At 38.2% G+C, this 25,492-nt stretch overlaps 1 protein-coding gene across 2 annotated transcripts; it reads left to right on the top strand.

The window, feature by feature from the left end:
* The first annotated feature begins 58 nt into the window (after nt 1–58).
* Nucleotides 59–23,557, top strand: nhej1 (nonhomologous end-joining factor 1). 2 transcript variants are annotated; one of them, XM_053498562.1, is made up of 9 exons: nt 79–145; nt 9,870–9,938; nt 14,019–14,205; nt 14,302–14,520; nt 14,657–14,795; nt 14,866–14,921; nt 17,092–17,266; nt 17,361–17,443; nt 23,320–23,557. In XM_053498562.1, the coding sequence occupies exons 3-9, from the start codon at nt 14,020–14,022 to the stop codon at nt 23,422–23,424; spliced, it is 963 nt and encodes a 320-aa protein (XP_053354537.1). In that variant the 5' UTR covers nt 79–145; nt 9,870–9,938; nt 14,019; the 3' UTR covers nt 23,425–23,557. The 2 variants fall into 2 exon arrangements, with proteins under 2 accessions (XP_053354536.1, XP_053354537.1); XM_053498561.1 differs by lacking the exon at nt 9,870–9,938 and having other exon boundaries at nt 59–145.
* The last annotated feature ends 1,935 nt before the right edge of the window (nt 23,558–25,492 follow it).

Here is a 25,492-nt window from a genome sequence, read left to right as displayed (position 1 = left end):
TATTCTGCACTCCATTCCAGGCGGTGGCGGTAATGCACCATTACGTTGTCGGCAACAGTCGTAAGACCGCATGAAGAAGAACAACGAGGAGACGACGAAGAAAAAGACTGGGATAATTACGTCGCTTTTCGCCCCCGTATGTGAGGTAGGTCTCACAGTAAAAACAGACTGAAATGAGATGTATGGCAAGATTCTTATAGGATAATTAATAATATGTATGGCCAGCTTTATAGGATAATTAATAATATGGAAAGTTTGACAGGTTCTCTGCACATTTCAAAGAAGGTACATTGCAGTATACTATCCTTTTTCTAAGTTTATTTTTCGAAAAACAGAAGGGAAGTCTTCAATGTGCAGGTGATGTTCTATATAAAAGCAGCTTTACCGCGGTGGAGCAAAAAACCGCTAACAGTCTTGTTAGCTCATTTACTATTAGCTTTGTTTGTAAAAACGTAGCCGTTAAAGCTCACAGCATATAGCCACGATTTGTTTTGCTGTTTCTAATATATATATATAGCTCAGGATTGTACAAGTATAAAGTGGCATATCTTTTATTCAGCACAAAATAGGCAATATAATAACCTGAATTCATTTCATTTTAACTAACTTCCCCAAACACGACTGAGCGAAAAAAATAGAAAGGCAAGGAAATGCACACAACACACAGTCACATGTTTTTATGATTGTTTTCGGTTGTTTCTATGACTCAAAAAAAAACTCATTTAGTGAGTTCTACATTTTTGCAACTTTGTTCACATTAAGTGTAAAATGTACCCTTTATAAAAGTAATGATAACGTTTGTTCTACGACATATCCAAAAACACATGGGGCTATACACAGTTTGAAGTCTAAAGCTTTCCTGTAGAAAAAGCTCCTTGGAGGCTTCCGTATACACATAAATATATATTTTTAATTGTCATAGACCCATGCTGAGTTGCCAAGTTCCTGCTAGGGCAGTGAATATACTACAGTCGTGGCCAAAAGTTTTAAGAATTACATAAATATTGGAAAAGTTGCTGCTTAAGTTTTTATAATAGCAATTTGCATATACTCCAGAATGTTCTGAAGAGTGAATGATGAATTGCATAGTCCTTCTTTGCCATGAAAATTAACTGCTGAGATCATTTCAGTAATCGTCTTGTCAACTCATGTGAGAATGTTGACGAGCACAAGGCTGGAGATCATTATCATTGTCAGGCTGATTGGGTTAGAATGGCAGACTTGACATGTTAAAAGGAGGGTGATGCTTGAAGTCATTGTTCTTCCATTGTTAACCATGGTGACCTGCAAAGAAACGCGTTCAGCCATCATTGCGTTACATAAAAATTGCTTCACAGGCAAGGATATGGCTACTAAGATTGCACCTAAATCAACAATTTATAGGATCATCAAGGGCAGCAAAGCCATTTCTCTCCACAAAAAAACATCAGGGACAGATTGATCTTCTGCAGAAAATATGGTGAATGGACTCCTGTGAACTGGGGCAAAGTCATATTCTCCGATGAAGCCTCTTTCCCATTGTTTGGGGCATCTGGAAAAAGGCTTGTCCAGAGAAGAAAAGGTGAGCGCTACCATCAGTCCTGTGTCATGCCAACAGTAAAGCATCCTGAGACAATTCATGTGTGGGGTTGCTTCTCATCCAAGGGAGTGGGCTCACTCACAATTTTGCCCAAAAACACAGCCATGAATAAAGAATGGTACCAAAACACCCTCCAACAGCAACTTCTTCCAACAATCCAACAACAGTTTGGTAAAGAACAATGCATTTTCCAGCATGATGGAGCACCGTGCCATAAGGCAAAAGTGATAACTAATTGGCTCGGGGACCAAAACATTGAAATTTTGGGTCCATGGCCTGGAAACTTCCCAGATCTTAATCCCATTGAGAACATGTGGTCAATCCTCAAGAGGCGGGTGGACAAACAAAAACCCACTAACTCTCACAAACTCCAAGAAGTGATTATGAAAGAATGTGTTGCTATCAGTCAGGATTTGGCCCAGAAGTTGTTCGAGAGCATGCCCAGTCGAATAGCAAAGGTCCTGAAAAAGAAGGGCCAACACTGCAAATCTTGACTCTTTGCATAAATGTCATGTAATTGTTGATAAAAACCTTTGAAATGTATGAAGTGATTGTAATTATATTTCAGTACATCACAGAAACAACTGAAACGAAGATCTAAAAGCAGTTTAGCAGCAAACTTTGTGAAAACAAATATTTGTGTTATTCTCAAAACTTTTGGCCACGACTGTATGTAATATACTTTATTGTCCAATGAATGTGCAGTATATACCCTCTATTGCCAAAAGTATTTACTCACCCATCCAAATCAATGAATCCAGGGGTTTCAAGCACTTTCATGGTTACAGTTGTATAAAATCAAGCACCTAGGCATACAGACTGCCTCTACAATCATTTGTGAAAGAATGGGTCGCTCTCAGGAGCTTAGTGAATTTTAGCGTGGCACTGTGATACGATGCCACCTGGGCAAAAAGTTAAATCGTGAAATTTACTCACTACTAAATATTCCACAGTCAACTGCTATTGGTATTAAATCAAAGTGGAAGCGACTGGGAATGACAGCAGCTCATTGAAATCATAAAATCACAGAGCGCAGTCAGCGGATGCTGAGACGCATAGTGCACAGAGGTTGCCAACTTTATGCACAGTTAATAGCCAGTGCAATGCAAAGCATTGGATGCAGTGGTGTAAAGTAGTGATTGGAAGTTTGAATCATTTTAGTGACTCAGTTCTTTGAATCTAGTTCTTTTCATTCTTTTGATCTAAAAATATCTGGGTTTATTTTACTGTGTAACACAATGAAGTTACCAGTGTAGGAAATTGTTTATTCTGGAGCCTGAACATGGTGTGCAAAACCACTGCAAACAATGCAACTTTATACTCTAAATGGTCTTTTTGACTGTAAGAACATCAATAAGAACTTTGTCAACTGTTGCATCCAGTTTGCGTCCAGTGGCTACCAACTGTGTCAAACATGCAGACTTTCAAACTAAACTAAATCTCAAGTAAATGCAGAAGATTTTTACTGCTTTGCCATGTGCATCTTTGCTAGGTCCTGGCTTGTTATCAATATCAACATATTTACCATGCTGGTGTTTACGCATAACTCCTCCGAATATCTGCTTTTTACATGCCACTAAATTAAGTTTGTAACTGACTTTCACTTTCAATAATGCTTTGCAGCGTCAATTCTGTTGAAGTAGTATGGTCAGCATGTAGAATTGTAGCAAAAAGAAAACATTTAGACTAATGTGTACCACATGCAATAACTCATTGTTTTGAAGTAAAATGTTGGTTTCTTCCTAAATCTTTCCAAGTTATGTGCCCCTACTTTTATATGTTTTTTTATATCTACATCCCAAGTCCCAGTGTCCTCAAACAAGTACTTCCTATTTAGCAGGCTCCACATTTGTTACCATTGATAAAACTTGTCAAATGTTTGTCATATTAAACTATAGATGTTATTTAGCATAAAGCAGGTTTTGATCACAAATTCTGTTCCTTCTCTGTTTTTTGTCAGACTGTAGAACATATTGCCTGAGATTAACCATCTTCTGTTTCTACCAATCAGCGTATTGCAAATTTCCTACCATTAGGTGGTGCGATAAAGTGTCTACTAATGAGTAATGACTAATGAGTTTTTCTTTATTGACATTAAAGATCGTACACTCGAAACTAAACAATCACACTCAAAGAAATGAATAATTAATACAAGTTAATTAAAATAACATCAGAGAAAAAGTGGAACCATAGTGCAACAACCATGGTTTAACGTCGGCATGTTATTGCAGAGGAACAATATATGAGGAAACATTCGGTATTATATGTAATTTCATTTATTTCAATGTGTATGCTGATGTTTTATGGTGTTATATTCCTGCCACAATTCTGAGCGCGTGGTTTGACATTTTGAGAGCAGACAAAGCACTCCATGCGCGTGCAGTGTCTCCACTGCACGCTCAACAGCTCGATTCTGCGCGTGCAGTGTCTCCCCTGCTCGCTCAACATGTTCTCTGTGCCTGCACGCGCGTGCAACATTTATTTTCTCTGCGCGCTCGACTCTGCCTGTATGCTCGCTCATCTTTGTCCAGTGTTACAAAACTAGCCTATCACAGACTTCCACACGCTACTTCTGATTGGCTGTTCCTTTTCTATCAACTGGCAATATCGACCGCATAACGCATACTATAGTGCTATTAAAATGCTCATTGTCTCAAAGCAGCTTTACAAAATCAAAAGAAAATAATTATATAAAGGAAACATTGTAAATAAAGTTTTATTTATTTATAAATATTATAAACAAATATTTGTTTTTTTATTCAATAAAGTATCAGTATATACTTATTAATATAAGTATCAGTATAGTATATGTTTGTCCATTGTGTGTTTTTATTTACTTATCTATTTATCCATATAGCTTATTGTTAGACTACATCGACTAAAAGTCAAATTGGGCAACTCAGTCACTTAACTTATAAACCTTTATTTACACCGCTTCCGTTATGCAGACGATATTACCAGCTGATAGAGAAGGAACAGCCAATCAAAAGTAGTGTGTGGAAGTCTGTGATTGGCTAGTTTTGTGGCAGTTTTGTAACACTGGACTTTGTTGAGCGAGCGTACAGACAGAGTCGAGCGTGCACAGAAAATAAATGTCGCACAGAATCGAGAAATTGCGCGTGCCCGGAGAACATGTTGAGCACGAGACCGAACAAAGTAGGAAGACACTTGGAGACAACACACCCCAGTCACGTTAATAAGCCACTCGACTTCTTTAAAAGAAAGCTCTAGATAAGTGACAAAGTAAGCCTGTTATAACAATTGCACGTGTATTTTATCTGTTTTGAACTTGGTGTTATTTGATCTTATTGGTTTAGAAATTGATACTTCAATAAATAGTAAACTTGGCCGATTTCGTTATAATTTTGTTGACAAGTGGGGCTTAAAAATTAGCTTACCCTCTTAAGTGGGGAATGACAGAAAATGTTTGAGAACCACTGCCTTAAACAATGCAATATTAATGTGCCACATACAGTAGTTAATCAATTGGAATGGTTATTACCGTCGCTCTCACCGCCGTGTAGAAACGTCAGCGGCCAAAATAAATCAGTTGCGTTTCAAAGTCATTCGTAAAATGGCCGCCAGGTGGCGCAAAGTGACATTTTCGCTCGTTGCAGTAAATACAATAGTGACTGTTATATAGCGTATCTCTGTATCTGTTTATTGTTATTTAAGTTCTGGATTATTTTAGGTACTTTAAACATGTTGGGTTCCTCATGTTGGCTCATATGAGATGTAGTTTACAAATGAACTCCTGGTTGGGTTATTTTGACCCAACAACTGGTTTATTCATTATTCATTTGTTTCTCCAAATATCAGCCTGCAGAATGTTCGAAATATTACTGTTATTGTGTCACAGGTGTAGTTTTAAGAGTTGTTTAGGCAGGAATGCGTGTGTATACAGCTCAAAACCTCCATCAGTTATTAAAGATAGCGGCTATTTAGAAAAAATGCCCCAGTGATTTCGGAGCTTCAGGAAATCTCCCGGCGCTCTGCGCATAACACCGGACCAACTCATGTCGGAAAGAATTTATAAACGGTTTCTAAACGTGGACTATTGTTTTTTACTTATAATATTTGTTAATTTAATTTAAATGAGGTTTGGGCTCAGGACTTCGATTCGGCATTGTAATCCTCCTCTTTAATTTACTCCATAGTTTTAATCAGCACTCAGTTTTCCAGAGCGCACCGGCAGAAGTAGACTAATGATTATGAATACGTCGGGAAAACAGCAAGCAGACTGACTCTGACCATTTAAAAAAACGTTTGCGTTCATTTTCTGACGCGCTCAAGTTTACCAAAAACAATACAGAACAGCGCACCTTATTTGCTTTCAAACATTTACAAAATCATTAAGTTTTTTCATTATTGTGAGTGCGCCTATAAAAAAGTTGAGTCTTATAAAGGCCATGTAGTCTTATATAGTTTTATTATAGTTTTTGCACATTAATCTGACAACAGTTTTTTTCAGCCTGTCACGGCGTGCGCCCAAATCAATATCACTCCTCGCTCACTAGTTAGGCGGCCTCCCCTTCAGACATGTGAAGCAGCGGGACCGCGGAATTACACACTACTGGTGAGCTATCGCTGCTAATGATCCCGGGCTTGCACCCCGCGCTATAAAATACTTGGGGTTTGTTGGGCTACAGTGGATTTTACTACGCGCTGTGTATGCAACGCGTGTGCAACAACGCGGAAGTGCGGCATGCAAGCGGGGCAAATGGAACGCACCCCAGGGACTTAAAAGGAGCAAGAGGTGGGAGGGGCCAGTCCGGCCATCCGAGGAAGGCAGTGTCAGCGCGAGCGGACGGATGGCCATTGCACTCACACCGCGTAGTAAAATCCACTGTAACCCAACAAACCCTAAGTATTTTATAGCGCGGGGTGCAAGCCCGGAATCATCACCAGCCATGCCTTATTCCGTCATGTCATGTGGGCATTATAAGATTTGTATTGAAAACTTCTAACTTAAAAGTGGCAGCTGGCGCGCCTAAAAATAGACGCAGGTTAATTTTTTATAGTCTAAATAAAACCCTCCGCTTTAATTTCCTATAGTCTAATTAGTGTTCAACCGCATGCATAGTTTTCCCGAGCGCGAGAATTTTTTTTGTGCTAAAAAATATTTATGCAGTATATTCAGGGCCTCCTATTCCTATTAATCCTGGGTTGTTCTTTTAGTGTCACTATAGTGCTTTACAATGCCAGACAACATTCAAATACAAATTATTCAGCTGTTGTCATCTATACTGTACATTCAGAGAAACTGAAATGCACTTCTCCCCACTTTAAAAACCTTTTGAATCTGAGGCTGACTTTCAGTGATTTAAATTTGTGTAATTTAATCTTCTGAATTCTAGATTCTATAGTTGACATTGTTTCCTTTTTTAATCCTTGGAATGGAAGAACTTGAGATTTTCCTTATAATAGCGTAAATTGCATTGTTTTTAATCAGTCAATACACAATAATATTCTTTGGTATTTTTATTAAAAGAAACGGGTATGAGGGCTATCTTGTTTTATTAATCCTCGTGCCTGGTTTAGGTTTGGTATTCAGTGCGCATCTGTTATATTACAACTATTATAACACTCAAATACCTTTTATTGGGGGTTAAGTGACTGATGTGCCTAACATTTTTTAGCTGAGCCTTTGTTTCACTGAAAACGACCGCGACCCCCTCTCGCTCTCTCACACACACACAGAGCCGACCAAATCATTAGCACGTCCCTCCCCCAAACAGCACAGCCATTTACTTTCTATCCATTTACTTACATCTGAACTGAGTCGTTTGGGTAACATGGGTCGAACCCGTTACAGATCATAACAGCCTAATGCATTTCATTCTTATAATAACGCAAAAACACAAGCGGGGCTGAATGACCAACATCAGCTGACGCAGTAGAACGTCCTGACAATGTTTTAATTTTATGGTCATTTATTTCAGTTAATAAATCTACTACAAATTTAAAGAACACAAGATATAAGACGACACAAAACCCTACACACGTCTTTTCTAATTACACGTGATAAAATCTAAAGGCTCACTGTGCTAACATTTATTTTGTTTAAAGGGGTCATACAGCACTACATGCACTATTTTAAGCTGTTTGGACTAAACTTTGTGTTAGGAGAGTGCGTACACAACCACTCTACGATGATAAAGAGCCGCCCAGTGGTTTTCTTTTCGTTTATTACAGTAACATCCCCCTTCTGAAATCAGGCCAATCGCAAAAGCCTGTCGTTGTGACGCCACACCGACAGAGGACGCTCCTACACAAGTTGATTGACACTGGTGTTTTAGCAAAGACCCGCCCCGAGTGAGAAGGCGCTGTCGGCCATTGTTTTTTCGCCGCTGGAGCAAAATGACACCTAAGCGAGTGTTGTGTACAGTTGTTGGGTGTAATAGCGAACACAGCAGTCGTCATTCACTACCTAGGGTTAGTGACCTAGGGTACCTACCTAGGGTTAGGTATCTGAGCCACTGAGGACGCAGTGGCTGAATTTAGTTTTTAAAGCTAACGTCCCCGCTGATTTACCTAAATGCGTTCATGTTTGCGATAATCATTTTTCACCAGACTGCTTTATAAACGCGGGTCAATATAAAGCAGGTTTTACTAGAAAGCTGCTCCTAAAAATGGATCTGTACTAACGCTTCGTGTTCCTGCTTCATCTTCACCAGACGCGGTGAGTGTGATTTATTTTACTATGACTCTTTGCAGATCGCCTTTTCTAATAATCAGGATGAATGCAGAGTGTAAGTTAACTTATACTCTCATAGAACATGGTTATGGCTTCTTCTCTGTGTACATCCGTCTCTATATAATCCCTAATCGCCCGTTTATAATAAACAATGCATTAAGGTGATTGTCTAGTTGCAAACTGTGTACGTAGTCGGAAAACTATATTATGCTTACCTTTGTTACGTTAGATGGTTTATAACGATGTCTGTCGAAGATTAAGAAGTCATGTAAACACATCAGTAAACACATCGCGTCCGTATCTCTCTCGGTAAGTTTCTCCGCTTTTCTTGTTGTTGCTCGCGGCAGCGCAACAGCCCGTTAATTCATGCACATGCAGTGATGAGAAAGACAAACGGGTCGATGCATGTCCATTCTTTTAATTTCTGCGTTGTCAGGCGATATTACAAACGTCCGCGTAGGTTCCGTACTTAAATCAAACCAAAAACGACTGAAGAAAACAGACTCGGGCTCTATAATCCATAGTTTTCCAATTTGGACTGCATTACCCACAAAGCACTGCGTTGTGGCAATGCTTTGTGGGTAATGCAGTCCAAAGCATTGCCCGCACTGGACTACACTTCCGTCGCTATACCCGACGTGTCACGCCCCACAGACCGGGGGGGGGGGGGGGGGCATGCTCAGCAGAGGTCATGAGCATTCAAATTAGCATGTACTGAAACAGGTTGCTGAGAACAGAGCTAGTTTTTACCAGGTAAAAGTAGTGTTTTTTTACACAATCCTTTTGAATTTTTAATTAACGTATAATACAAACTTTTCATTAGGACCCTAAAGATCATATTAAAATTTAATGAAAAATATAATGTGTAGGACCTTTAAATTTGTTCCAAATAAGATTTAATTTAATTTGAATTCTACATTTGTAATGTAGTTTTAGTTCTGTGATTTATAAATTTGTTTAACTACAATGTTTTACTTAATTTTATCCACTTCTACATGCAGTTCTAAACTCCGTGTCTCATTAATCCAGCAGAGAATGAACTAAGGCATGAGGCGTCAGTCTGTAGTTATATAGCGCCACAAAGCCAAATGCTACCACCGAGCGACGCGTGTGACAGTTTACCTTCAGATAAACGTTTAATATTTTCAGTTTCAGAAAACACAGACTGTCTTTAAAATATTGTGCATAAATTTTATATGCACAAATAATGTACAGATGTTGGTGTAGTGCTTAAATATATTTAAAAGGACAATTCACCAAGAAATAAAAATTGTCATCATTTACCCACCCTAATGTTGCTATATACCGAGAGTACTAAAAATAACTTCCAATTGTGTTGATAATACATTTGTAATGATAATAGCATTTTAGTTTTGGGGTGAACTGTTTTTTTTTATATCTAAATTGACATCTACACTACACAGTGAACAGCAATCAGTTGCTGCATATTTCAGCTGGTCAGGCTTTGTAGTGTGGTCTTCTGGAATGTTTGCTTGAAGACACCCACTTCTCTGCGCATTTGCTGGAATCACATCTCTCCAAAGATGGTCCCTCACTGCTGATTTTAATAAGATCCTTCATTTTTCTGTCCAGCCAACGGTGCCAAAATCCATTCTTCTGGAGTGCCAAGGGAATCAAACGCAGTCTTTGTTACATACCTCAGTAAGATATTTTGTTATATACATATTTTGTATGTAATTTTCTTTGGGGTGAGAACTAATGGATCTTAAGCCACTTTAATTGAATTATATATTGTAATAGTTTGGTATAAGCTACATACACTATCTCGAACTCTGTATTAGAGACGTCTGTATCCCCCCTCAACGAGAATGAGTGGTAACTCGTATCTTAAATGGTTTGAGAAAGTGTGTCCCTGATGTCTTCCATGATCTGGGCTATCATTTCAGCACATTGTTGTCATACGTAGGGTTGATATTCACAGATATTTTTTTTAAGCAAAAGTAATAGCCCAATAGTAATTCCGTAAATGGGATCTCCTCTGTGGCCTGTTAAAGAATATGTCCCTGCAGCATAAATGGCGCTGGCAATTGCTGTGCTTTATCGCTAGATTCTTGCTTAAAGTGTGAATTTCTGCACACAAACATTGTTGGCCCGGCTAATTCTGTACCTGCTTTTTTGCAGTAATTGCACAGCATAACGTTTTTATGTTGTTTTTATAGCAGCCATGGAAAAGCATCAAGCCATTTATTTAGAAACCTATGCAGTTTACCCGTCATTGATATTTTTTGTTTTTTTACAAGGAACATCAGCACCAACTTCTTGCTCGCCTTGTCCTTTTTCTGTCCTTTAAGAAAGAACTCTTGAAGTAAAATGTGATGCTCTTCATCCCAACACAACAAGATGATTTTAATCCAATGCTGCAGTTGTCGCAAATTAAACTTTTTTGCCCTGCTTCCTTGGTTGACTAGAATTAAAAGCAACCAATCGCAATGTGAAACATTACTGTTGATGCGTAAATCCATGTATACAAGGGTGTTTGGGGGTTGTAGTTTTTAGCTTCGATCGAGTCAGTTGCACAAGTGCGTCAAATATAGTTTCATGGTCGCAAACAGTCATTTTTATGTCGCAAATGCAACTGAAATGGTCGCACTAGAGCCCTGATTGGTCTAATATATTTTACTTGAATGTTGCAAAGCTGAAAAGTTGCACTGAGAAAACACATCTGGATATAACAACAACTGTCTCTGTCTTAATTTCAGGCGGCAAATTATGGTTATTTTAAAGGGGGGTGATTCTTTGTGGCCCTGGACTTCCTGGCCCACAGCAGCCCACCACATCCCACATCATAATACATTGGCTCATTAATGTGGAGATTTATTTTTAACACAATTTACTAGTATAAAAATATAACGCAATACAAAAATAAATGCTTTTAAAGCATATTATTTGAAGTATCACTAAATATATATTGAGTCATATTTGTAAAACAAACGAAAGAACATTAGGACAAACAACATATAAAACTATAGAGACGATATTTTAGCAGGTCACGGGGTATCATCTTGATGCAATCAGTGTAAGATACACCACTTATCAGTGAAAGGTGCAAGTGCAGCAGGTCAGTCATGATGAACCAGTGCCTGCTGATGATGACCAACACTTTCCCCTTTTTTACATGAGTGAAAATAATGCCAATCAAACTGAACTGGTAATCTGGAATAAAATTAGTAGCAGCATCAGCTCATGCTAGTAATTATTATTGTAGTCAATATTAATTAAAAAAAATATTTTCTCAGCCTTATTTTGATTTACTATTGACTACAATAATAATTAAAATAAGTAACTAGTTTACTAGCCCAAGCTAATGCTGATTTTATTCTAGTTTATCTGTTCAGTTGATTTTCACTTGGCTCGGGTACAGAAGGGGAGAGGTGCTGGTCATCATCATCTCTGACCCTGAGGCTGCTGGATCCAGACTCGCTGTCCCTGACCATAATGTTAGAGCTGTCAGCCTGCGGAACTGTAATTTCCCCTCATGCCAAAGGCATAATCTGTTAATGTGAAGAATTTCACAGCATCTGCCTTTAAAGCTTTTTCTTCTTGTCGTATAATTTTTCAGCTCCACCTTTCTTTTTTTTCAATTTTCATCCATGGCAATTATTCATTCTTTGTTGTATCGAGAAAGGATCCATATCTCTCCCTCTGTAAATTAAAAGTGAAAGGGGGCGTGGTTTCAGAACACGTATGGAATAGAATTACAATACATTCACATGCACACTAACTGTGCCACTTTGTGCCAGATAGCGGGGGGGAGAAAGAGCCAACAATAGCGCTCAGCACAAAAACTTTATCAGCCTTTTTCAGCGTCACAAAATTATAATACAAAACATACAGTAAAAGTAAGGAAAAGGGTAAAACAATAGAGCGTTTCATAGGGGGGAGCAGCACAGCTGAGCTGCTACTTCGTTCTCTCCTCCTCAGCAGACACGCGCAGCACCTCTTAAAGGGCAACATACATATTATGTGATATACAACATAGTAGTGGCCGTTACAAAACACACTCTTTGTCGTCGGCGCCCGCATGAACAACGCACTCATCTATCTGCGTAAAAAAGAATTGCAATATTATAGTTTTCGTCATATTTACTGACTGAGCCGGCCACATTGACCAGCGGCCCACCAGGAAAAAGCCTGGTGCTCCAGATGGCCAGTCCGCCACTGTTGTACATATGAACCAATACTCTCATTTACCACTTATTCACTTCTGTATAGATGCTAAGTGCATTTCATTGTCATGGACTTTGCACAGTGACAATAAAGTTAACTCTAATCTAATTGATACTTGGTCAGGGCTCCTTTTGCATAAACACGCATAAAGTTTTCCAGAGCGCACCGGTAGAAGTAGACTATTGATTATGAATGCATCAGGGGAAAAACAGCAAGTAGACTGACTCTGGCTATTTTAATAATTCATTGATAAATTAGGGATTTCTTTGGTTTCGGCTGTAGTGATGAAGGTAATCATGTCATCTCTTCGTCCCCGCAGCAGTGGAAGCGCCTATAATTAACGTTTCATACGAATTACATCGATCGTCTAAAATTTGTTTTCCATTACTTTATGTAAAGCAGACATTTTACTTCTATAAGTATATATTTTTCACGTCTGTGAGGCGAGTATACACGGAGTTTTGGTTTATTTTCTGACCCGCTTAAGTTCACTGAAAACAATACAGAATAGCGTACCCTGTTTGCTTTGGGTAAGCTATTCTGTATTGTTTTCGGGTCGTCACTGTGAGTGCACCTAAGTAGGATCTTATAAAGGCTATGTAGCTTATATAGTTTATTATATAGTTTTTGCACATTAATCTGACAAACCTTTTCTGATGCACACACAGGGTCAGTTTTCTGGCTATACGTTAGTGTTACACATGATATCCTCTAAAGGATAGATATTAAGGTATACATTTACTTTGCTTAAATTCAATTCAAATAAGAAACGCCTATATTTAATTAAAATTTTTAGTTTGTACTGTAATTTTAATACTGTAATTGTAAAATTGTTTAATGTTTCTCTTGTATTTCATAAGGTTTTGCCAGCTGTGGTACAGCGCAACGGGGGTCATTATTTATTAAGGAAAATTATGATGGTCATAACAGCCTACTGCATTTCATTCTTATAATACCGCAAAAACACAAGCGGGGCTGAATGATATCGACATCTGCTAATGCAGTATAACGTTCTGACAATGTTTTAATTTTATGGTCATTTAGTTTCTACTTATCTACTGCAAATTTAAAGAACACAAAGTATAAGATGACACAAAACCCTACACGCGTAGCTTTTCTAATTACACATGATAAAATCTAAAGGCTCACTGTGTTAACGTTTACTTTGCTTAAATAATGAGATTTAATTTAATTTAAACTGTAATTTTAATTTCAAATGCTGATGCCGTGAGATGCGGCCATTATTCCAGTTGACTACCCATTGTAGCTACTTCGAAAAACCCCATGTTCAAAAGTTTAGCTCTATACGCTGAAGGTAAGTAGCAAAAGTATATTTCAGAGACGATCCGTAGTTTTATTCTGTATCACAGATTAACTCAGATCCATTACACCACTTGTAGTTACCAATTGCCAGTGCCATGAATGCAATGCATTTCAATTTCAATTTATTTAGTTGTAACTTTTAGGTTTTAATTTTTTTATTTTTATTTATTTATTTATTTTAGAAAGCACAATAAATAAGAGTTTGTTATAATTGTTGTTCTGCTCTGTCAGTATGCAGACTACCGTCTATGCTGAAGGAGCTTTGTTGGCTGTGCCATGGGTGCCTGTGAATGTCGGAGGTTCCAAATTGTTGGCCAAAGCCTGGTTTGGTGACACAGAATATCAGTTGATGCTGAGTGACCTAAACGGCGTTTGGGAGGAAGTGATGGGCATAAACAACATTGAGAGACGTGCACAGGCAAGAATTTTTCATACTTCCAGATCAATGGTATGGACAATAGCCAGTTGGCACATACAGCACTACAAAGTTGATTGTCTTTCACATACCTTTTAGGTTCTAAATAAGCGTCTAAGGGCTCCAGTGCACACATTTTTTGCTCATCTGCGCTCGGTGGCCATGCCATGTCTGTCAGGTCAGTCATATGAACAGAGCATTGCGGTGCGTTTTCTTCTCAAGCATCAGGAGGGCCACCTAATTGTCAGACTCAAGAGTGAGCTGGGGGATGTACCGTTCTATTGGGAATTCCACTGCACTCCTGCCTCGATAGCGGTGGTATGATTTCTGAAGTCTTTTTGTAGGAAAGACCTCTTAAAGATAAACCATGGAAGAGATTACATGAACATTAAATAAAAATTGACAAAGCATAATGTTTATTTATAATCTTTTGTATTTTTCTCTCATGTAAAAGGTCTCCAGAGAGCTAGTGTGTCCCTTGTTGTCTATGACCCAAGTGCTACAGAGGCATGTTGGAGAACTAACTGCTTTGTTGCTCAAGAAAGATGCTGAGATACAAGATTACAAAGAGAATGGAGCCATACTTAGCAGAGGTACATTCTATATACAATGTTCTTACAAATGTACAGCTAAGCTGAATTTAATGATGCGTATCACATTCAGGTAGGCTTCAAACTGAGCCATTTAAGGAGGAGCAATACAGAAAGAACTTCAGTCAGGTAAGATCCACATTTGTCTCCCCAAACACACATTGAATAAATAAACCTTTAAATGTGCTAACATGCTTTATCTGCCTTAAAAAAATCAAGCTAGTTTGCCATGTAACTTATTAAAATAATAAATAATATATTGTATTAAATAAAAAAAACGCACACACACTACACATCCTACAGAAACACATGCGTGCCCACACACACACTACACATTATACACACACACACACACACACACACCACTAGACATCCCATGGACACACACGCTACACATCCCACACACACTACACAGTCTATGGACACACACTACGCGTCCTATACACACACACACACACATTACACGTCTTACACACACATTACATGTCTTACACACACACACTACACATCATACACAAGAACACACTACACCTACCACACACTCGCACACACTACACATCCTACACACACTAAACATCCTATAAACACACACACACACTAAACATTCTAAACACACACACACACAAGCTACAGATTCAACACATACACTATACATCCTACATACTAAACACACACACACACCACACATTCTACACACACACACTACACATCCTATACACACACACACACACACACACACAAGCTACAGATTCAACACATACACTATACATCCTACATACTAAACACACACACACCAAACATTCTACACACACCAAACATTCTACACACACCACACATTCTACACACACACACACACACACACACACACACACACACACACACTACACATTCTACACACACTACACTACACGTCCTATACACACACACACACACACACACACACACACACATTACACGTCTTACACACACACACTACACATCATACACAAGAACACACTACACCTACCACACACTCGCACACACTACACATCCTACACACACTAAACATCCTATAAACACACACACACACACTAAACATTCTAAACACACACACACACAAGCTACAGATTCAACACATACACTATACATCCTACATACTAAACACACACACACACCACACATTCTACACACACACACACTACACATCCTATACACACACACACACACACACACACACACACACACTAAACATTCCACACACACACACACACACACTAAACATTCCACACACACACACACACACTAAACATTCCACACACACACACACACACTAAACATTCCACACACACACACACACACAAGCTACAGATTCAACACATACACTATACATCCTACATACTAAACACACACACACACTACACACACACACACACACACACTACACATTCAACACACACACACACACACTTCACATTCTACACACTACACATTCCACACACACTACAGTACACATTCTACACACACACACACAACACATAATACACATACACTACACATCCTACACACACACACAACACATAATACACATACACTACACATCCTACACACACAACACATAATACACATACACTACACATCCTACACACACACAACACATAATACACATACACTACACATCCTACACACACACACAACACATAATACACATACACTACACATCCTCCGGAATCTGCTGCCATTAGGATGCCTGAGAATCTGGGCCACAGGAGTAGCACAGGGCTCTCTGGGGCACTCACAAGATTTTGCTGCATAGTCATGGGCTAAGGGATTAATACGAAGGGATTTTTGATATCTCAAACAGGTTTTTTTACGCTGAAAAAAAATCACCCACACACAAACAAACACACACACACACACACACACACACCTATCTCTCTCGCTCTCGCTTTCACACACACTAACCCTTACACACACACACAGTAACGCAATTAACAAATATATAGGGCCCAAACTGACATGAGCTCTGTATATGTGTGAGGTGTGCAAGTTGTGCGGTGCAACTGAGTGGCGATGGCTTTTTCACGGTCTTAATACAGTCAAATAACTCACAGGTTGTGTGGTGCCCCCGGGATGGCGATGGCACAGGGTGCTTTGGCTCGTCATCGTTGCTTGCAACTATATTTACTTAAATATTATTCTAATTACTAGTTTACTAATTATTCATTAATCTGCAGCAGAATTTATTAATTACGGTTTTCTTTTGTTTTCTCAAGCCAAGGAAAGCACAATAACTTTTTGGCAAATATTTTTACATTCTCAGAGACTACCTAACATGCTACAGGACAGTCTGGACTTTCACTCTGATCTTCAGGAGCTGTATGTATCCATATGTGCTGCGAAAAATGCCCGAAAGCGCAAGCATTCTAGTGAATACAGCTTTGCTTCAGTAGACAGCTTTGACCCTGACCAGGACCAGACTAGCTATGTGGCAACAGGTGACTGTGTCTCATTTCATTCTAGACCTGTCTGTGTTTAACAGTGCATTCCTTCTTTTGTCTTACAATTATTTTTGGTTGAACAATATTTCAGGTATGAAGCCAGTCTCTCCTGGTTGTAACCAAAATTATGCAAGCCATCAAGTAGAAGATACACAGTGTGCTGACTCCAATGAGGTTTGATTAGATTTAATCCTACATTATAACCTTTAACCAGTGGTCGAATAGTGAAAAAATTTTAAGGGGGATGGTGTGGTCAAGGTTTAAAAAAAAAAAAAAAAAAAAAAAAAAAATTTACGGGGGTTGGGGCTGGCGACCTACAACGACCTACAATGACCCACAACTAACCATACAAAATGCTCGAGAAATATGTCACATTTTTAGGAACAGTTTAAATAACAAAATGCAGGCTTAATTAAATCATCTTAGAGTCATTAAAACAAAACACATGCACATACCATCAAAACTATCATTTGATCCTTTCCATGGCGTTTATCTGGGGAGGATTATAAGAGTAGAATAAAAATCTACATAAACATTTGTAATTAAATAATTTTTTTTAATAGTACTGTACTTCTGTATGACTACACACCAATTCTCTCTCTTTTACACACACATACAAGCGCGCATGGACAATTCATCAAATTACTATTATGGCATTTAAAAATATTTTTTTTTTACCCTTTTGTACCCAAGCATGTAGGTGAAGCCACAAAGTCTAATGAAAAAACAAAACCTTTTCTTTAAATTGAGAATGAAATTACACACGTTAGGTAAAGAACTTGTCAGTCATTTTGAAATCTCCCATGTTTAATTAAATCATTATCATTGCATCTCCGCTGAGAAGATTTGTGCGTATGTACAGTGGTTAATCAATCGGACTGTAGGTCCTACCGTCGCCGCGCTCGGCGGTACCGTTTGGCTTTGTGCGTTTGCTGGCTTTTACCGTTGAGTGGCGCTATATAACTACAGGCTGACGCCTCATGCCTTAGTTCATTCTCTGCTGTATTAATGAGACACAGAGTTTTAGAACTGCACGTAGTAGCGGATAAAATCAAGTAAAACATTGTAGTTAAACAAATTTATAATCACAGAACTAAAATGACGATACAAATGTAGAATTTAAATTAAATTAAATCTTATTAGGATCAAATTTAAACAAAAATGTTAACACAGTGAGCCTTTAAATTTTATCACGTGTAATTAGAAAAGACGCGTGTAGGGTTTTGTGTCGTCTTATATCTTGTGTTCTTTAAATTTATAGTAGATTTATTAACTAAAATAAATGACCATAAAAATTAAAACATTGTCAGGACGTTCTACTGCGTCAGCTGATGTTGGTCATTCAGCCCCGCTTGTGTTTGTGCATTATTATAAGAATGAAATGCAGTAGACTGTTATGATCTGTAAACGGGTTCGACCCATGTTGCACGGGCGGCACCATAAAGCACGGACACGAGGCGAGGTCTTACGGGAAAAGGGTAATTTATTTAGGCAAAATGGGGAAGGAAAGTGTTGAAGGAGGGAGAAAGGAAAGAATGGGATAATGGTTGTGCATGTGCAGTTCCGGGGGCTGTGCCACACTGGCATGCGGGCACACAGCTGATGCTAAGTGTTGGTGCGAGTGGCAGAACTGAGCACGCGGAGGCAGCGCTCCTGCACGCTCCCTCGTGACGGCGCTTCTCCCGCTGTCGATGGCCTGCGCGAGTTCTCGCTGACGCAAAAACCTAACCACACTTTTCCTCTTCGGCAGCGGGGCTGCGAGGGCGGGCACGGTGCGGGAGTGTAGATGCCGCGGGAGCTCGCGCAGCTCTTTCTCGCGCTGTCCTCAGCGCGGAGATCAAAGGGCGGAATTCTAGTGTCCTTGTTTAAAGTCCCTGGGGCGCATCACATCTCCCCACTGACATGCTTTTTTTTATATTCTCCATTACATCACGTACTTCCCAGACCTCAGACAAACCTCCGCGCCTTGCTTTTATAATGCGGAGCAAGCCCGAGATCATATTAACGTTAATTACCGCCAGCTGGCACAAATAGGCGGCCCGTCCCTTTGCCGCCTATTCAGGGAGCCTACGGAGTGAGGGAGTAGTTATAGTAGATTTGGCGTACACCCATCACACGCGCACGCCGTGGCAGATCATCATAATTGTCCTAAACTTGTATTTCATAAGGTTTTCCGAGCGGTGGTACAGCGCAACGGGGGTCATTATTTACTATTAAACATTAAACGAATTTACAAAACTTAATGCGTGCGATTAAGCGCTGATTCTATGTAAGAAAGTAAAGAAGAGGATCCTGATGCTCAACATTCCGGAGACGAAACCCCATTTAAATTAAATTAACAAATATTGCATGTAAATAACAATAGCCCACGTTTAAAAAAGCATTTTTATTTGGATTATAAAAAAATAATTCTGCATCTGTTTTAGGTGTTCCAGCTGCCACTGTTCTAAAATTCAAATTAAATCAAACCTTATTAGGATCAAATTTAAGCACAATAAATGTTAACACAGTGAGCCTTTTGATTTTATTACTTGTAATTAGAAAAAAAGCGTGTATGGATTTGTGTCATCTTATTTCTTGTGTTCTTTAAATTTATAGTAGATTTATTAACTGAAATAAATTACCATAAAATTAAAACAGTGTTAGGACGTCCTACTGCGTCAGCAGATGTCGGTCTTTCAGCCCCGCTTGTGTTTTTGCGTTATTATAAGAATGAAATGCAGTAGACTGTTATGATTTGTAACGGGTTCGACCCATGTTACTCAAACAACTCAGTTCAGGTGTAAGTAAATCCCTGGGGCGCGTTCCATTTGCCCTGCTTGCATGCCGCACTTCCGCGTTGTTGCAAGCGCGCTGCATACACAGAGCGTAGTAAAATCCACTGTAGCCCAACAAACCCCGAGTATTTTATAGCGCGGGGTGCAAGCCCGGGCAACGATAGTAACGATAGCTCACCAGTCGTGTAATTCTGCGGTCCCGCTGCTTCGCATGTCTGAAGGGGAGGCCAGAATAATGTGCAAAAACTAAATAATAAAACTATATAAGACTACATGCCTTTATAAGACTCAACTTTTATTTAAGCGCACTCACAATAACGAAAAAACGTTGTGATTTTGTAAGTGTTGTGATTTTGTAAGTGTTGTAAGCTGCGCTGTTCTGTATTGTTTTTGGTGAACTTGAGCGCGTCAAAAAATGAACGCAAACGTTTTTTTAAATGGTCAGAGTCGGTCTGCTTGCTGTTTTCCTGACGCGCTCATAATCATTAGTCTACTTCTGCCGGTGCGCTCTGGAAAACTTCATGCATGCGGCTGAGCGCTGATTAAAACTATGGAGTAAATTAAAGAGGAGAATCACGATGCCGAGTCGAAGTCCTGAGCCCAAACCTCATTTAAATTAAATTAACAAATATTATAAGTAAAAAAACAATAGCCCATGTTTAGAAACCGTTTATAAATTCTTTCCGACATGAGTTGGCCCGGTGTTATGCGCAGAGCGCCGGGAGATTTCCTAAAGCTCCGAAATCACTGGGCATGTTTTCTAAAAACAGTGGAACCTCGGATTACGAGTAACGTGGTTTACAAGTGTTTTGCAAGACGAGCAACAATTTTTAATAATTTTTTACTTGAAAAACGAGCATTTTCTTAGTTAACGAGCACCTAGTATCATGTTTCACGCATGCGCTTCTTGTTTTAACAACGAGCGTTACGTCATCACAAGTAAGCCAACGGTTTTTCTCTCTCTTGCAGCAGAATTGTAGGTAATCGTCTCTCCTGCTGGGTGAATACACACACGCGCTGTGTGTGTGTGTGTGTGTGTGAGAGATGTGCGTGTGCGCACACACACACACATTAACGGAGAGACCGTTTTTAAAACCGTTTAAAAATTAGCAAGGAACATCGCTAGTCACACTCGCGTGAGTGCATACTAACGGGATTACTACTGTACAGTAAAACAACAAAAATTAAACAGCTCCTCACCTTTGAAAACAGTCGCGACAGAGAAGAGTTTGTGTGTTTATTTGGCAACCTGAGAGAAGGGGAGCTGTAAAGCCGAGACCCATTGTCTCCCCTGCTGGGTCTTAGTGCCTGCAGTGTTTTTGAGTGTGTGTAAGGCAGAGAGTTTGTGTGTTTGTTTGGCAACCTGAGAGAAGGGGGCCGTTAACGCGAGCGAGCCCCCCTTCATCCCCCCTCCTCTCAGGTTGCCAAATAAACACACAAACTTCTCTTTGTCGCGATTGTTTTCAAAGGTGAGGAGCTGTTTAATTTGTTTTTTTGTTGTTGTTGTTTTACTTACAGCAGTGATCCTGTTAGTATGCGCTCACATGAGTGTGACTAGGAATGTTCCTTGCTAATTTTTAAATGGTTTTAAAAACGGTCTATCCGTTAATGTGTGTGTGTGCGCACATTTTACACACATACACTCTGCATGCACAAACGAAAACCCTTATCTGTCGGGGTTTAATTTAAAAAAATTTTAAGGTAAAGTACAGGTTAATTTGTTTTATTTTTACTTTATATTTTGTATTAATTATATTTATGTATTTATTTTTTTGGGCTGTAGAACGAATAATTTAAGTTTCCATTATTTCCTATGGGAAAATTAAATTTGGTTTACGAGTGTTTTGGAATACGAGCCGACTTCCGGAACAAATTAAGCTCGTAATCCGAGGTTCCACTGTAGCTGCTATCTTTAATAACTGATGGAGGTTTTGAGCTGTATACACACGCATTCCTGCCTAAACAACTCTTAAAACTACACCTGTGACACAATAACAGTAATATTTCAAACATTCTGCAGGCTGATATTTGGAGAAAGGAAAGAATAATGAATAAACCAGTTGTTGGGTCAAAATAACCCAACCAGGTGTTCATTTGTAAACTACATCTCATATAAGCCAACATGAGCAACCCAACAATGTGTTTAAAGTACCTGAAATAATCCAGAACTTAAATAACAATAAACCGATACAGAGATACGCTGTATAACGGTCACTGTTGTGTTTACGGCAACGAGCGAAAATGTCACTTTGCGCCACCTGGCGGTCATTTTACGAATGACTTTGAAATGCAACTGATTTATTTTGGCCGCTGACGTTTTTACGCGGCGGTGAGCGCGACGGTAATAACCATTCCAATTGATCAACTACTGTATCATACCTTCGGTTCGCTTCTTTTTTAAAATATGTCAAAATCTTGTCCATTGTGAAAATGCAAACAGCGTGAAAAAATTGTGCAAACGTGCGTGAGCTTGTGAGCAGCGCATTACAATATGGAATCCTGATTGGCTAATCACCATTATTAGTTCAAAGATGATCATACGTACAGAGTTTTTATATTTCATGACATAATACACCGCATTATTAATCTATAGGGGATGGTGGTTTTACCGATCGAGCCCTGCCTTTAACTATTCATTATCTCAATCAGTTTAGTTTCCATGTACACTCACTGTCCACTATAATAGGTGTACATGCAAAGTCGTACAATTAAAGTCAGCCATTCATATAGCAACAGTGCAGTGCAAGAAACATGTATATACCAAACAAGAGCTTGAGGTACTGTAATGTTCACATCAAATATTAGAATATAGAAAGTGTTGTATAGATCTTCAGATGGAACATACATACAGCAGTTGTAGTATGTCATCATACAACTCAGACAGAAGACGTTGAGAAGCTTTGTTCAGTTGTTCTCTAATAGTGAGCACCACTGTTGAGTAAAGTCCTACTATGATTCACACATGCATACACATGATTGAAGTCCATATGACTAGTGACCGACTGTTGAGTGCCAAAACCAACGTAGTACAGTATGAAAACACATTTTTGCAAGGAAAGATGGATGACCTTGACCACAAATTAAAGGGATACAAATGATCAACATCAAAATTTTTAAAGGTTTTGACTTAAAATTATGACTGAATTCTTTGTGTTGGGACTGTTTCAAGACTTCTCGTGCATCCTAGATGACATTAGTGCAAAAACATCCTGATTTTGTTTTTTATGAGATGGGACATAACTAAATGTTGTTAAATAATACTGTATGTTTCAGACTGTGAGACACTTACCTGCTGCTGCAGTTCCTCCTGTATTTATACCTGCAGACAGATCAGTTATTCACTCCAAGAAGAAGAAAGCAGTTGGGCTCTTCCAATAAAATTATGGTGCAATAGTTCATGGATTCCCCCAAATATCCTGTTTTCGGATGTGTTTGTATATTTTTAATATTCTAAAATAGTACACGGTTGGTTTTATGGCCATTCAAAATAAATTAAAAATGTTGTAGTGGATACTGTGTTTCTCTGACTTCAGCCTGTTGTATTAAGGAAACAAAGTCATAAGCAAACTTTTGAATCAATCATGCATTCATCTGTTTATTTATTCAAGTAACTATTTCATCCTCATCAAAGGATGAGGAATCTGGAGGCCATGCTGGGAACACTTGTCACTACTCCATTCCAGAGCATAATTAGTGAATAAGGAAGTACAGACAATGTATTATATCCTGTGTGTATGTCCTGTTTCTTATTTTATAGCCTATGTCTTGGGAAGAAAATGCAAAACAATACATTATTGTATATGAATATAGAGGAAATTAAACTGTTTATCAGTGGTTCACATAACATGGATTTTGATTTATAAATCAGATACATTTTTGGCTTATATACAGACAAATATGATTTTTTTCTGAATAACGTATAGGTCTTAACATACATTTAAAGCAGGGAACTTTTATCCTTAATGAAAACAATATTCATGACTAATTTCAAATAAAAACCTTAACTTAAAAAAAAAAAAAAATCAATTGTTTTCACATAATGGGGACACTCCCCTTATTTCTTTGGATGACAGTAAATAAAATCATTAAAAATAGAGTTTTTGACTTAACTGTGTCAAAATTGTACATAATATAAATAGGACAGAACATATGGAGATAAAAAATCTCACTTTTATGTTAAGAAGAAACTTTGCATTCTTATTTTTTTATTTTTATTTTGACCATTTGGAGTACAGCCTTGTACAATCATGTACAACTTTAAACAAATAAATTGCTGCACTCTAGAAGATTACATCTAACAATTTTAACAAAACACAACAAACAAAAATGTTCCTCCTGTTTTAACACATGGTAATCTTTTTTAATCTTACTAGTTTCAAAGCTAAATAAATCTTCTTTTAAAATCTTTTTTTAACAAAGTCAGAGCTGCATTGTCCACCCAGATTAATCTTCCCCTTCTTTATCCATTATATTCAAATGTTTGATGTAATTTACATATTGCTTCAAATACATTTTGTTTAGCCTTCAAAATTTAAGTTATCTTTTCTAATGGAAGGCTTGATAACATTTGTCTTAACCATTGGTTTGTACTTGGTCTGTTTTTTTTTATCCACAACAGAGCTATACATTTCTTGGCATAAAGCGAGCTGAGGTCTATAAATGCTCTCTTTTTTACTATAGTTTTGTTCCTCTGGATATAAACCCAACAGAAAAAGCTTTGGATCCAGTACTATATTTGTTTTATAGATTATCTTTTCAATTATAAGTCTTATATTTTTCCAGAATATTTGGATTTTTTTACATTGCCACATACAATGAAAAAAGTTCCTCTATCTTCCATACACTTTCTGCATATGTCTGGTATTTTTGTTATATTTATTTAATTCCACCGGTGTAACATATGTCCGCATTATCCATTTATACTGAATAAGTTTGAGACGCATATTTATGGACATAGTTTGAGCCTTAATACAAACTTCTTCCCAATTTTGATCTGACCACTCAAATTGCAAGTCTTCTTGCCATGCATTTAACTTATAGCCTACTTTAAACTTTCTGGTGAATTAGTTGTCAACAACTCATAAAATTCAGATATGATGCCCTTTCTCCAGTTATCCTTTGTCATAATTTTTTCTAATGACAAAAGTGAGGGTTTATTAAGATTATATTTCTGATTGGATTTTATGAAACTTCTTAGTTGTAAATATATAAAAAAAATAAGGTTAAATTTGATCCTCAACTCCTCAAATGACATCATAGTGTCAGAATCTGTCAGATATAAATCTTGAATTATTCTGAGTCCCTTTGATTCCCACAATTTAAAGGTCCTACACATTATATTTTTCATTAAATTTTAATATGATCTTTAGGGTCCTAATGAAAAGTTTGTATTATACGTTAATTAAAAATTCAAAAGGATTGTGTAAAAAAACCACTACTTTTACCT

The sequence above is a fragment of the Clarias gariepinus genome, chromosome 6, assembly GCF_024256425.1.
Source record: "Clarias gariepinus isolate MV-2021 ecotype Netherlands chromosome 6, CGAR_prim_01v2, whole genome shotgun sequence".
Lineage (NCBI taxonomy): Eukaryota > Metazoa > Chordata > Actinopteri > Siluriformes > Clariidae > Clarias > Clarias gariepinus.
The sequence above is the reverse complement of the archived record's forward strand: the minus strand, read 5'-3'. Positions and strand labels throughout refer to the sequence as shown.

Bases quoted from the DNA above. Each gene is read 5' to 3' on its own strand.
- nhej1 (XM_053498561.1), top strand. From the start codon at position 14,020: ATGCAGACTACCGTCTATGCTGAAGGAGCTTTGTTGGCTGTGCCATGG. The intron at 14,796-14,865 runs GTACATTCTATA...TATCACATTCAG, and splicing joins TGGAGCCATACTTAGCAGAG to GTAGGCTTCAAACTGAGCCA. The intron at 17,267-17,360 runs GTGACTGTGTCT...ACAATATTTCAG, and splicing joins GACTAGCTATGTGGCAACAG to GTATGAAGCCAGTCTCTCCT.